This window comes from Aquarana catesbeiana, linkage group LG01, assembly GCF_042186555.1.
Source record: "Aquarana catesbeiana isolate 2022-GZ linkage group LG01, ASM4218655v1, whole genome shotgun sequence".
In the NCBI taxonomy this organism is placed as follows: Eukaryota; Metazoa; Chordata; class Amphibia; order Anura; family Ranidae; genus Aquarana; species Aquarana catesbeiana.
In genome coordinates, this window is record NC_133324.1 from 673,197,447 (window position 1) to 673,212,416 (window position 14,970).

Below are 14,970 nucleotides of genomic sequence, written 5' to 3' on the forward strand. Positions count from 1 at the left end.
GTGGGCCGGCAGTTTGAGACCCCTGTTCTAGGGTGTTTATGGGGCCAAACTACAACCTTCATGCTCTTCATACAGTAAAGCAGGAGGGTTGCACAATTGGTCACAGCTGTGTGCCTTTCTATCTATTCACAAAGGGTATGCACTTGTAGGTGGTTGTTTTTAAAGGTGTCTAAAGGTATGCGGCGGGTGGAATGCAAATTCAGCCACACCTTTTGCACATGCTTTTACTTGGCATGTAACGTAGAGAAAGGATAATATAGCTTCTGGCATTGAATCAGCCAAGTATGAAGAGCTTGTAAATTTTTTTAACTGCTCTAAACTTTCTAACCAACCTCCTAAATTACTGCATTCGTTATATTGGAAAAGGAAATACAGAAGTGAAAAAGAACTTGTGGGTTTGGCCAGTCATCTTTTGTATACTACATTTTTGTGCCCTGTGTAACTAGGAAAGCATGACGTGTTCTTTGCCTGAACTACTTTGCTCTAAAGATGTTCTTTCTCAGAAACCTGGAAGGTATGACCAGATCACCTTACCTGTATAAATTACCACTGCTGGGTATAGAAATGCCTGCATCATTATCCTCTTAAGCCTGGGTTCAGAGTAGCACGATCTCAGAGATCGCATGTGATTCGCACCTGCGCCGCAGGTGCCGATCACATGCAATCTCTGAGCAATGCAAGTTCAGCCATACAGTTGTATGGCTGAACTCGCATTGGATTCGCATTGGATTTCCCCGCACTAGATTCGGAACGCATGGGTGTTCTCACCTATGCGATCCGATTCCTGTGCGAGTTCACAGTTTGCACTGCGATCTGTGAACTAAACTGGGGGTGACACCCGCAGCGGTTTGCACAAGGCAGTGTGATTTACCTGCGGGAGAGGATCGATGCGGGAACCGGTGCTGGAATCGCGCTGGTTCCCGCATCGCACTAGTGTGAACCCAGGGTAAAGGAGAAGTATGGCCAAAGCTTCTTTTTCTTCAAAATTCCCCTATGGATCACATAAGTGCAATTCGTCCTGCACTCCTGTGACCCATTTTCAGCCAACAGTGGGATAAAGCCGCTGACGGCTGACGTCACTTAGCAAGTCCAAGCTCTGAAAAGATTCTAACCATATGGTTAGTATCCACCCAGAACCCTGGACCAGCACCTGGCTCAGCCTCTCAGCAATCCTCTGAGAGCCCGAGCAAGCTCCACCTGCCCCCTCCACAGCCCAGTGCTCACTGGTGGGCTGGAGGACAGAGCAGAGAGCCGCTGACTGACAGTCATGACTCTCTGCTCATAGCTGAGGGGGAGAACTGAGCGATCAGTGGTGTTTGATTGCTCCGTTCTCACTGCAGAGCCAGCAGGGGACAGAAGCAGCATCGGATCCACCTAGGTGAGTATGAGGCCTGACTGCAGGTTGCAGTTTGCATATTGCAGGTGCATTTTGCGTTTTTCAATACTCTCTTTTGAAAGTCCCTGGCCCTTTCCATAAAATGCACAGATGTGAACTACATCCATAGGAAACCATGTTAAATAGACTGTAGTGCATTTCTGCAAAACTGAAAATGCACTAAAAAATGCATAGGTGTGAACCAGGCCTGAGTGTTTATTTTTTATAAATCCCAAACTTCTCTCTTAAGGGCATATTCCATCTTTTGTAATAAATAAATAAACGCACTCATGTTGAAAAAAGTGGGAAAAAATGCATTTATTAAGTGTTTACATTGGAGCCGGCAAAATATTGCCACCACAATCAGCTCCTGCAGACTGTTCCACCAGCCCCAGGTCCATACGAGGTACAGACCCTCAGTTATGGAGCTGGAGGGAATAATCAATGAATGACGAGTATGGTGATGTCACAACATTTGTGAGCAAATTTGATCTGGGAGTCCCTCTGCTATGGTGGTAGATGGGACTTGTCATTTTCCATTCACAGATCCATGTGAATAAGTCTGTGAATGGATGACACCGCTCTGTGGGTGTGGTCACACATAGTGGTGCTGAAAAAAAATAAAAATATAGGATGCCATGGGAAGAAGAAACCTTGATTCGGGTAAGGGAGGGCAGTTTGAGGGTGGCGGGGCTGCAGAATGTGACCACGTTTCATGTTACACCTTACATATGGGTGTATCAATATATTGAGCTAAGAAATATAAATAATGAAAATACAAAAAACATTCTACAAAGATGAAAAAATAAAAGTCCACGTGATAAAGAGTCCTCTTATTCAGTGCTCATATCGGAGTCACAACAGAATTGTTGTCCATCACCAATGTGTTGAGAAATCTGTGCATCGGCACGTTCCTGCATTCCCGTAAAGTGCAGGCGGATTGCTTCATTTGTTCCGGGGCAAGATGTTTACATTGCATAATATTTTTTAATATGCTGATGTAAGTGCAATAAATTGAATACGTCTTTTGTTAAGTTTTTCCACTATGTGGACTGTCTGCTTCTATGTTCCCATATGAGCGCTGTTGGGGTGGTGATATGGGGAGGATATCTATAAAGATTCCTGTTACCTATGGAGAGTGCCAGCAGATTGTGGTGACCCCAATACACTTTATAACATATACACTTTTTATGACTTCTCTTTAACTAGGGGGTAGTTTTATAACTGGTAAGCTTGCATTTTTACCATCGAGGTGGCAGTTTTTGATGCACAGGTTTCTCAACACATTTGTGATGGACAACTATTCTGTTGTGACTCTGATATGAGTACTGAATAAGAGGACTCTTTATCACGTGGACTTTTGTTTTTTTATATTTTCATCTTTGTAGAACGTTTTTGTATTTATGCGTAATACATGCACACTTGATCATTATTATTATTTATATTTGTTTATATTTTCTTAGCACAGCTTAATATATTGATATAGATTTACTGTGAAAATTATTTCCTAGTAGAGCTGCTGCTTCTTGTATTTCACTTTATACACTATAATTGATGCACTTTTAGTTTTGGGCTTACACACAAGCACAGTTTTTTTTTTTTTTTTTTTAAATATGGGTGTAACATGAATCCTGGTCATAAGTGGACTTATCCTTTAACAGATTGTGTACAAGTCTAAACCTGTAGACATTGTTTGCAAGTAACTGGTAAATGCATTAGGATTCTGTATGATGTGCAGATTTCTGTTTGCATCCCATGACAATTGGCCAAGATTGGACAGGATCTGTTTCCAAGTTACTTCTAGAGGATTTTTCATGATTAATACACATAGGAAAATAAAGCTTTCAGGAAAACAACAACTGCCTGTAGCTGGTATTTTTGGAACTCAGAATACAGAAAATGATTTATTATAACTGCAATTATATTATGTCAATCAGGATCAAAGTAGACCTGAACTCTGAAGATTTGCTACAGGGGCGGACTGACAACTCATGGGGCCCCCGGGCAATAGGAGATTATGGGGCCCCCGGGCAACAAGAGAAGATTATGGGGCCCCCAGGCAATAGATTATGGGGCCACACAGTATACACACACACACACACATACAGTATACACATACAGACACACAATATACACACACAGTATACACACACAGAATACACATACACACACACTGAAAAGGTACTGGAGAGGCGGGGCAGCTATAATCTTGGGATTTTTTTTAAAAAACACAGATTTTTACATACTGTCCCTGGTTTTATTGAGGCTGGCAACCCTGATGGGGCCCCTTAGTGGCATGGGGCCCTCGGGTCAGTCCGCCCCTGATTTGCTATGATATAGGGAACATTTAGAAGTGGTAATGGTGCCAAGAGTTCTGAAAAGTGTACCTTTTTTTTGTCTGAAATGTCTCCTGAAACGTAGCAATGTACTTACTGACATGTAAGGGCTGCTTCACACAAAGTACAGTGACCTGTGATTTTTTTTTTTTTTTCTGCACTGGATAAATGCAAGCCGCCGCTAGGGAACATAGAAAACAATAGTTTTCTATGTGACCCGTTTACACCACAATGCTGGTATGATGTGCAGTGCGGAAACTGCAGTGCAACACACCACATCAAGTTTTTTTTTTTTTAAAATAAAAGAATAATGCCGCGTACACACGAGCGGACTTTACGGCAGACTTTGCCCGGCAGACTTTTCGACTGACTTTATGACGGACTTTCCGAATGAACGGACTTGCCTACACACAATCCACCAAAGTCCGTCGAATTCTTACGTGATGACGTACGACCGGACTAAAACAAGGAAGTTCATAGCCAGTAGCCAATAGTTGCCCTAGCGTGGCTTTTTGTCCGTCGAACTAGCATACAGACGAGCGGACTTTTCGACCGGACTCGAGTTCGACGGATAGATTTAAAACATGTTTCAAATCTAAGTCCGTCCAACTTTTGAGCAAACAAAGTCCACTGGAGCCCACACACAATCGAATTGTCCGACGGAATCCAGTACGCCGGACCAAGTCTGCCATAAAGTCCGCTTGTGTGTACGCGGCATAAGCGGTACAATGTGCTGCAACATGCATTGAATCGCTCCCTGCCAGAGCTCACACCGACAGCTGCCCTCACAGTAAATGCTGCGTTTTACTGTGAAGGCTAGTGGGAACAAGGCCTGCACCCATTTAAAACAAAAACTGTTAGGTAAAGTTCATTAAAGGAAGACACAGTCCTAAATGACGATTAACCCATACAGGTCAAATGGAATCACATTGATACACGTTCATGCACAAAATGCATATAAATGATCCATGTACATAAATGCCTAATAAGATGCCTAAAATTTTTAGAGTAAGTTAAAGGTATTTGCCTTTGATGTGCACATCACATGTTCCAGGAAGTAAAGAGGGATGGATTCATCTGCCTCTAGCGAAAAATGGCATCATAAGAAGAATGGGGGAGAAAAAAAAAGTTATGCAAAGAATAAAAAGCCTGAAATTTTACCTATAGAAACTTGTTTGTAAGTTGCATTACTAAATATTTCTAAAGATGCCTACGATTTTTAAGATAAGTGAAGTTCCTCCTTACCCACCACTGCTATCCTGAGTGGACATCAGTTGTACAGAAGTCTAATGCCAGAGTCCATCATGAAACCAGAACATAATACAAAATAAAAAAACCCAGTGGTGATTAAATACCACCAAGAGAAAGCTCTATCTTTTTATAAAAAGTTAATTTGGGTACCATGCTGTATGACTGAGTAATTGGCAAAGTGTGACAGCGCTGAAATCTGAAAATTGACCTGGGCAGGATGGGGGTGAAAGTATATTGAAATGGCTAAAGTGGTATTAAATCCAAAAGCAAACATACATTGTATTGCAGCTTACCATTTCTTAGCGATGATGGCTGCATTCTATTTTTAGGGTTTCTTTCTTCAATTTTTACCTGGTGATCCAGCCATTTACCACTGACAGCAGTGCTTACAGTGATCAGTTTGTATTTATATATGTATTTATTTATGTAAAACCTTTATCCCAAAAGGGAAAAAAAAGCTGTTTGCTGTAACAGCCTAAAAAAATGTTAGCTGGAGTTTGGCTTCAATTTATTAGTGTATTTAAATATGCTAGTACATTTAACCCCCCCCCCCCCCCAGACTGACAATGCTGGTGTCCAAAGGTGCCCCCCCATGCTCATTCATCCAGAGTGGGGGTACTCTAATACAGTAGGTGTGTTACTGGCCAAATCATAAAGTGAAAACCAAGAGAAAAAAGCCTAAGAAAAGAAAACTAATGCAGCCACCACATCTAATGCTTAGTATGCTGCAATATATGACATTTTTGTATTGGGTTTAATCCCACTCTAAAGCAGGCTGTTTGTTATGAATGAGCTGCCAAGGCATGAAGACAGAAAGAAAATTTGATTTGCATGTGTGTTGGGATTCACTGCAGTGTGGTCCATCACCATTTATTGTACTTGTTCATTACGTTACCATTATAAATGGATCGCACCGCACAGCATGCCATTACAGCTTGGGTGTGAAGCATGCCTATATAAAAACATTGAATAAAATTACTCAAAGTCATTAGAGTTCCCCTTTTAACTGAGCTGACATCTTTTTAGTTTACAAATTGGCTTTTTGACAGAAAATAGATAAAAGGACCAAATGCCTTGATCCTATGATACTTCTTTTATAACGCAATGCTTTTATTGTCTTAGCTCATTTCTAAATAGATTCCTTGTTTCATGATCTGTATCTGTGTGGACTCTTCTAGATGCGCTTGTTTTAACGTCAATTCTTTGATGTCCCCTGAACCTAATAAAAATGTATAAACAGCTTTTAAGCATTTATAAGTGTGCAATTTTCAGTTATTTTTTTTGATAAAGAAAATGGAGCATTTTTTTTTTAAAGCTTGTACTACAAAATACAGTATATTCTTTTAGACGACCACATTTTTATCTGCTACAACAGGGTTGTAGACATGCCATGGCTGTGATGCCCAAAGACTGGCACCCTGGGAGAAGATGGCAGCGAGGGACCTCTTGTTTTCCTCGGACCATTAAAGAGGAGGTAAGTATAGTAACTTTAGTTCTGCTGTAAAAACGATCCACCCAAGATTGACAATACTACTGTCCAATGGTGTCTCTGTGTTCCTTCATCAGGCACTCTAATGCCGCGTACACACGATCAGGATTTTGTAACTCCAAGCTCTGCTGATTCCCCGCTCCGTAGTTACTCACAGCTCTGCTTATCTGGTTTTCTGATCCTCCTCTCTCTCTCTCTCTGGATCCCAATCACCTCCTGCTATATTGCTCCCATGCATCACAACACGTGTGATATCTGCTAGTTTCTCCTGCTTGGGTCCCCCCCCCCCCCCCCCCCCGCTCTGCTGATCCTTTGCCGCTCATTCCTCATTCTCCAGTCCCATTCACCTTCCGCTGTAGCATTCCTAAGTTGCACACCACATGTGCCATCTGCTAGTTCCTCCAGTCTGGACCCTGCTCACCTTAATGCTGCTCCATGCTGCACACCAGATGTAATGTCTGCACCAGACACCAATATATATATATATATATATATACACATGAACCAGAAGCTACTACTGATGACCTCTTTCCAGTTCGCTTGTTGGTTTTACAGTTCATCCTGGGATATCTCATATCTACAATACCTCCGCAACAAAGCAAAGCTAAAGTTGAATAACAATCTCTCAGAAACTTCAGGTGCTGTAAGTTAGCTTTGTAATAGACTTCTATGGAGGCTTTAAAGACACTTTGAAGCACCAAGAAAGAAACATGAAGTATAATTTTTGAAGTGAAGCAAAGCATACAGAACATGTGAACAGGCCTGTAAAGTAACCATTTTATTCAGTGACAGGTGCTTTAATTGCCATGCAGACTGCATTCACACCTGGGCATTTTAAATTGTGGGCAGAGATTTTGCCTGCAATTTCAAAACTAAAATGACAAATCACACAATGTGAATTTCAGATGCCATTCATTTTGATAGCACCTGAAAATGCAGTACGGTTCTGCTGCAATTGTTGTGCAATAAATCGCGCTGCAATCACAGCAAACCACATTGCGTGAAGCTTGTTGCCCAAAAAAGTATCCTAATTTTTCCTGATGCTTCCAAAAGCTGCCATTTTTTTACAGCCACAAAACTTCTTACAGGTAATTTACAAGGCTATATACAAGTTCTTCCTAGTCAGCACTACTAGAGAAGCTTCCGTTTTTCTTATGGGAAAGACAAATCTCTTTAAATATATTCCTTGAAATGTGTCATAATGAATTTAACTGGTTCAGATCCATGCTATAGCCGAATGATGGCTACAGCGCGGACCTGCTTTGCCAGGAGTACGTCTATGGACATCCTCCCGTGCCCGAGCAGCCTACGCGTCCCCTGCAGGGCGCGCGTGCTCTGCGAGCAGCGTGTCTGAGACTCGCTGGATCACAGATCGGAGTAAGGGGTCGGGTCAGTTTTCTCCACGTGCTGACAGCGCGTGGAGAAAAAAAAAAACGGTCACTGGCAGCTGTGAGAGGGACGTCAGTCCTGATCCCGGAGAGCTGCCGCCAGCTCATCTGTGCCACCTAGCAGTACACAAGACTGCCCCCTATCCGTGCCACCTATCAGTGCTCACAGTGTCACCTATCAGTGCCTCATGAACAGTGCTGCCCATCAGTGTCACCTACCAGGGCCCATCAGTGCCATCTTATCTGTCCCCATCAGTACCACCTTATCTGTCCCCATCAGTGCCGCCTTAACTGTGCCTATCAGTGCCCACCAGTGCCGCCTCATCAGCGCATATCAATGAAGGAGAAAAATGAGCTGTTTGCAAAATTTTATAACAAACTATGAAACATTATTTTATTTTTTTCTAAATTTTCCATCTTTTTTTGTTTGTTTAGCAAAAAATAAAAACCCCAGCTGTGATTAAATACCACCAAAAGAAAGCTCTATTTGTGTGAAAAAAATGATAAAAATGTAATTTGGGTACAGTGTTGTATGACCGCGCAATTGTCATTCAAAGTGCGATAGAGCTGAAAGCTGAAAATTGGTCTGGGCAGGAGGGGGGTTTAAGTGCCCAGTAAGCAAGTGGTTAAGGAAAAACTCCCTGTCTCTTTTCCCTCTTTAGAGGTGACAAAGACAGATGTAGACAAGCAGACTGTGCCACGATCACCCCGCAAAAGACCCTTGACCATGGTAGATGTTACTGAGGCAGGTCATCACAAGATGTCGGGTACAGTTCCTGTAGATGAAGACTATAAAAGCTCATCATTCAAGGAGGTACCAGGTGAGGCCTACACCACTCAATACTAGTTTATGTTAACCTGTCTAGTTAGGCCTCCAAAAACATGATAGTAAAAGGATAACTGACAGACCTATGTGTTGTTTCATACAAGATGAATTAGTATACATTTGTATTGTTCTGTTAAATTTCTTCATCAAGCTTGGGTTCTAATAATCAGGGAAGTACAAGCATCCAGTATCTTATTATGTCTATTGAGGATAGCAACACTGTGTTCTCCCCGCTGCAGTTCTGTGTTTTATCATTTCCATCTTTGAATATCCTGACTCCTCATTTGTGATCTTCATTAAAGTTCCCACAGGAATATTGGGACCCCTTTTAAGGGCCTTGGCAGGTATGTAGCCTTGGGGACTTTGCGGAATTAAACTCTGCATTTTTTTTTTATTGGGCCCCCAGAAGTTGTTAGCCATAATGTGCTAGTATGCACAGCATACTAAGAAATCCTGAAAATGATAAAAATCCTACCTGTCCCACTTTAAGCACAGCAATCTCACCAATACAGTTGATGGAAATAAAGGAAACATTTAAATAGTTTAAGTTTCCACCATCAGCCAAAAATTGAAAGCCTGGATGTAATATTCCAGCAATGAATTCCTGACAACTGGCCGAAGATCTAATCTAAGTATCTTTCCAGTACCATAATTACATAATGCATATCAATTACATTCCATCCTGGGGAAATATAGAAGACTAACATCCCAGTTAAGACACACATAACTCTATTATACTATTATGGGAATTTTTCAGGTACCAGAGTAACAACTCTTACAAAACGGCAAAATATAATTAAAGGTGACGCCAGTGGGATCTATACCATTAAACATCTCATTGATTACATCCTCTAAAACTGCTATGTCATATTCACTAAAATCCTTCATTACATCCTTCTTGTTACAAATAATGTAAATGCGACCTTTGACTTAAGTCTCTTCTCATGAGGAATACCATTATCATTTCTGAATAATAATGTGTCATCACAGGTTCTTCTATGAATCAATAAAAACGTATCGCTGTGCAGGACTGTGTTTCTTATATGCCATAAAATTAATTCACGTGTCATCATGCACAAACAAGTACATATGTCAAAGTCTAAAGTTGAAGACAGTCTTGAATAAATTAAATGATATCTATTGTCACAGAATACACTTGTATTTAATAGTTGCCATTGTAATAGCAATACAAACAGTTATTTTTGACCATCCAGTATAAGCTTACTTGAGAAATCTCCTTTCATGTTGTGTATGTTGCCCTTTTTTAGGATGACCAGATGTTTCCGATTTCAGGTGGCTGTTCCAAAGTGCCCCCAACTTGTAAGCTGATGCTGACAGGATGGATGTCTGATTTTTTTTAGCCCTGTCTACACTTTGGGCTCCTGTGTTAACTGCATTGTTTGAAATAATACCTCACATGTGCGGTGTGATCACCATTTATATATGCTTGCGGGACTTGCGTATGCATTTGCATTTACAGGAGCACTTTAAATGTTTTTACACTGGCCCTTTTTTATTATGAACTTCATTGCTATCACAAGGGATGAACAACATCCCTTGTGTTAGCATGGGCCTTGACAGGTCTTCTATATGGAATTTATTAGACCCTAGATCTCTCCTCTGGCCCTCAATGCAGCTGGTCAGACACAAGATTGGTCTGATCGGTTGCTTCACTGGCCAGTAACAGGCCAGGAAACAAAGAACTGAAACCGAGAGTGAAAAAATACTTGTTGCTTAATGCTTCTGATGACACAGAGAGGGAGGAACAACGTCCGGTCCTCTGCAATACACTAGATGCTGCTGGCCAAGGCACAGTACAGAGAGGTCTGGAGGGCACAGCGCAGAGGGGGGTCTGGAGGACACAGCGCAGAGGGGGGGATCTGGAGAGCGTTGGACTGGGGGATCTGGAGAGCATGGGACCTGGGGAGGGGGGGGGGGTCTGGAGGGCACATTACTAGAGGGTCAGGAGGGTTGCTGTGACACATAAGGTCACATAATGTCACCCATTTGAAAGAATTGGAGGGGAGGACTGGCAGGGATCAACGCTCTGCACTCAGGGCTGCAAGAGCCCAAACTAGCCAATGGCGAATCCCCACATGAAAGGGGGAGGCTGCTGCGGGGTGGGGAATGCCTCTGCCTAGAACTGGCTATGCTTCCCGGGTTGAGAGCTCAGGCGGCAAGGCACCTTGGCTTGTTCCTTCTCTGAACAGCTCTGCCAATCGATTGGGGGGGGACAGGAACTCGATGGTGGTCTACCAGTCACCTGCCCACGGTCAACAGGTAGATTGCGATCCCCGGGTAGCCGACCCCTGCTCTGCACCTTGTTCGACTAGAGAACGCTTTGTATTAATTGGGGAATATCAAAGTGCCTGAATGGCACCCATGCCATTGAGCGACCTCCTGTGCTTACAGTGCAGCAGGGCAACTGCACAGCATGGGACATAGCAGGTAATGGAGATCACTGTAGAAGCAATGCTTAATTTAGTGATTTTTAGCTTCCAAGGTAATCCCCCAGGTATGGCACATACATATATACATTGGTCAGAGCTGGAAATTATGATATTCTTCAACTTAAAATGTTTTGACTGGGGTTCTGGTTTAAAGATTTCTGAAAAGTACAAGCTTATGTCATATAAAAACAGCATTTTAGCTCACTTCAATCTCAGCACAAGTTGTCATTGAGTGTGTTTTAATCACTTCTTCTGACCAAGTATATAATCTGTGTGAGCCGCATAGTTGGGAAGATAAAAATACATGGATAAAAGCAGATATGTACCAATCCTACTCATTATAGGGCATTTCTTACCTCACATGACTAGCTATGGGTCAGTCTATCATCTGACTTAGCATTTTCTAATCGAAAATCAGATTATATAACAATAAAACCTGTAAACTGGCAGAATTCCAGTAAGACATTTCCATAGTTATATATTAGAAGAGTAATTTAGACTTCTGAATTAAAATATTACTTTGGGAACAAAAGTATACCTCTGTGCTACCTCGGTGTAAATAAATCTATCAAATAGTTGAACACATTGTGTATGTGAGAATACAGTATATTCTTAAAATTGAGTTGCTGCAAATATCCACTGTGTTGCCACAAGTAAAAGCAATGTATTTATGTAAATGGTCTTGTGTAAGCTATAGTGAATCAATGCATTGAATCAATCACATCAATAAGTCAAATATACATCCAACATATATCAGATAACCAGAGTGAATCACATACAGTGCCTTGCAAAAGTATTCACCCCCCTTGGCATTTTTTATTATTTTTATTTTTTTTAATGTTAAGCAAACAACAAATAGGACAAAAAAACAGAAAAAGTCAATGTGCATAACTATCCCCCCCCCCCCCCCAAGTTAATACTTTGAAGAGCCACCTTTTGCGGCTATCACAGCTCCAACACATTTACATGTTTCCCCTTAAACCACTCAAGTGATGCTTTAGCAGTGTGTTTGGGGTCATTGTCCTGCTGGAATTTGAACCTCTGTCATAGCCTCAAATCATACAGAGAGTGGTACAGGTTTTGCTCAAGAATATCCCTGTATTTAGCACCATCCATCTTTCCCTTAACTCTGACCAGTTTCCCAGTCCTGACTGCTGAAAAACATCCCCACAGCATGATGCTGCCACCACCATGTTTCATGGTGTTCTTTATGTGATGTGTTGGGTTTGCGCCAGACATAGTTTTCTTTGGCCAAAATGTTCAATTTTAGTCTCATCAGACCAGAGCACCTTCCTCCATACATTTTGGGTGTCTCCCACATGCCTTTTCGCAAACTCAAAATGTGCCATTTTGTGTTGTGCTGAAAGTAATGGCTTTCTTCTGGCCATTCTGCCATAAAGCCCAACTCCATGGAGCGTACGGCTTATTGTCGTCCTATGTACAGATACTCCAGTAACTGCTGTAGAACTCTGCAGCTCCTCCAGGGTTACCTTAGGTCTCTGTGCTGCCTCTCTGATTAATGCCCTCCTTACCCGGTCCGTGAGTTTTGGTGTGCGGCCGTCTCTTGGCAGGTTTGCTGTTGTGCCATGTTCTTTCCATTTGGTTATGATAGATTTGATGGTGCTCCTAGGGATCATCAAAGATTTGGATATTTTTTTATAACCTAACTCTGACTTGTACTTCTCAGCAACATTGTGCCTTACTTGTTTTGAGAGTTCCTTGGTCTTCATGACAGTGTTTTGGTTAGTGGTGCCTCTTGTTTAGGTGTTGCAGCCTCTGGGGCCTTTCAAAAAGGTGTGTATGTGTAATGACAGATCATGTGACACTTAGATTGCACACAGGTGGACATCATTTCACTAATTATGTGACTTCTGAAGGTAATTGGTTGCACCAAAGCTTTTTATGGGCTTCATAACAAAAGGGGTGAATACATACACACATGCCAATGATCAGTTTTTTATTTCTGAAAACTAGTGTTATGTATATATTTTTCTAATTTTACTTCACCAACTTAGACTATTGTGTTCTGATCCATCACATATAATTCAGATTAAAAAAACATTGAACTAAAGGCTGTAATGTAACAAAATGGGTAAAAAGCCAAGGGGGGGGGGTGAATATTTTTGCAAGGCACTGTATACAGTGCCTAACAATAATGCGGTCCATATCAAATTGCATAAACTATATAATATATAGTGTATGATGATTCAATCTGCAATGGTGATCTCTTTTTCTCTTTCTCACTTTCTCTCAGAGAATCAATTGGTGTGTGATAATGTGAAGACAACTGGTGTACTTCAACCTCCTTGTGACACCTATGTGCTCCCAGAACTCTCTCACCTTTTAATGAGGAATCAAATCCGCCTTTTTGATTACAATCCCATAATTTGACAATGCTCCACTGATCTCAGCCTGATCCTGGTTCTGCCAGAAATGCCTAAGCTATCTGTGGTGATGGTCCCTTTTAAGGCGCTGTCCACTGCGCTTGTCCGCATGTTAGGATAAAGCAAATTGACCTCCCATAGTGTAGTATTTTAAAATAAAGTTAATTTATTAAAAGGAGTAACTTTTACATCAAACAAACGTTAAAAAGTGTCAGCATGCAGGTCTCTGACATCACTTCCGGTCCAGGGTGTCCTGCGTGTTACCTCACATCATGTGACATTTTTGTGGTAAATATAATTTTGCTTCAGAGATTTTGTATTCTAGTCTTCCATTTGGGAAATTTAAATATAGTCAAATGTGATAAGGTAGTCTGTCCTAGGTTGCCCAAAAACAGTAATGATATTATAAGGGATCGCTGTCATGATGTACAGAAATTGCTTATCTAAAGATCACAATAAATAAGCACTGTTCTTACTATAGACCAGGGGTGTCCAAACTTTTTTCAAAAAGGGCCAGATTTGATGAAGTGAACATGCGTGAGGGCCGACCATTTTGCCTGACATTCTTTGAACTGTTAAAATTCGGTCTAAGTGTGTTCGTCCAAGTACACTGCACAACAAGAATTCTTTTACCTTCGTGGCTGTGTGTGGTGAAGAGATGAGCTTGGGCGTGTTCTTTGGATTGAAATTTGAGGTGGTATATGGTTTATTATAGTGATGCATTTTTTTTTTTTATATAATCTGATTAAAGCTTCCAAGGAAAATGTTTATACACGAAAGTATAACTGAATGAATTTAATATTTGTTTTATAAAGTTGAAAATACAAATGTGAAACCTGTTTGTATTTTATGGTCTATTGCAGATCAGGAGGAAGTTGACAGCAGAATAGTGGAGAACAAAGGTACATTGTCTCTTCTTTATACAAGAATATTAAAGTGTGTGGAAACCCTAAAGCTGCATATACACATTTTTTTCATTTTTTTTTAATTCGTTCAGCCAGCAAATGGAACAGAAGAAAATTGACAGGTCCCCGTGTCAACAGAAACAATGTTGATGCAGGGATCTCCCCTGCCACACTATTGTATTCTGACAGGAGGGAAGTGCTGGTTGAATGCTGGCTGTCCAGCATGGCCGTTCGACAGAAGCCAGTCGTTAGAACAGACAGCTATGCACACACGGACAGAAAGTCTACCCTGCTTACAAGAAACTTCTCTTATTTTCCTATTTTATTTCCTTTTTTGTTTTGTTTTATTATATCATTATTTTATTGATATTTTTGGATTGTGCTATTATTTTTTATGCACATTTATCTTTTGAAATTTTAGGTGGTATATGGTTTATGATAGTTATGCACTTTTAAATATTTTATATAATTTATTGTATAATTACAACTTTTGGAAAGAAGGTGTATGTATGTGTGTATGTATGTGTGTGTGTGTATGTATATGTACAGTGGAACCTCAGATTACG

General features: G+C 41.1%; 1 protein-coding gene across 2 annotated transcripts in view; it reads left to right on the forward strand.

The window, feature by feature from the left end:
- CASP6 (caspase 6) overlaps positions 1-14,970 on the forward strand; it is a 50,867-nt gene that overhangs the window by 14,014 nt on the left and 21,883 nt on the right. The window contains exons 2-3 of one of the 2 annotated variants that reach the window (XM_073602510.1): positions 8,502-8,660; positions 14,363-14,401. In XM_073602510.1, the coding sequence (XP_073458611.1) occupies positions 8,502-8,660; positions 14,363-14,401 (198 nt within the window). The remainder of the gene's footprint in view (positions 1-8,501; positions 8,661-14,362; positions 14,402-14,970) is intronic. The other variant, XM_073602519.1, reaches the window with a different exon arrangement.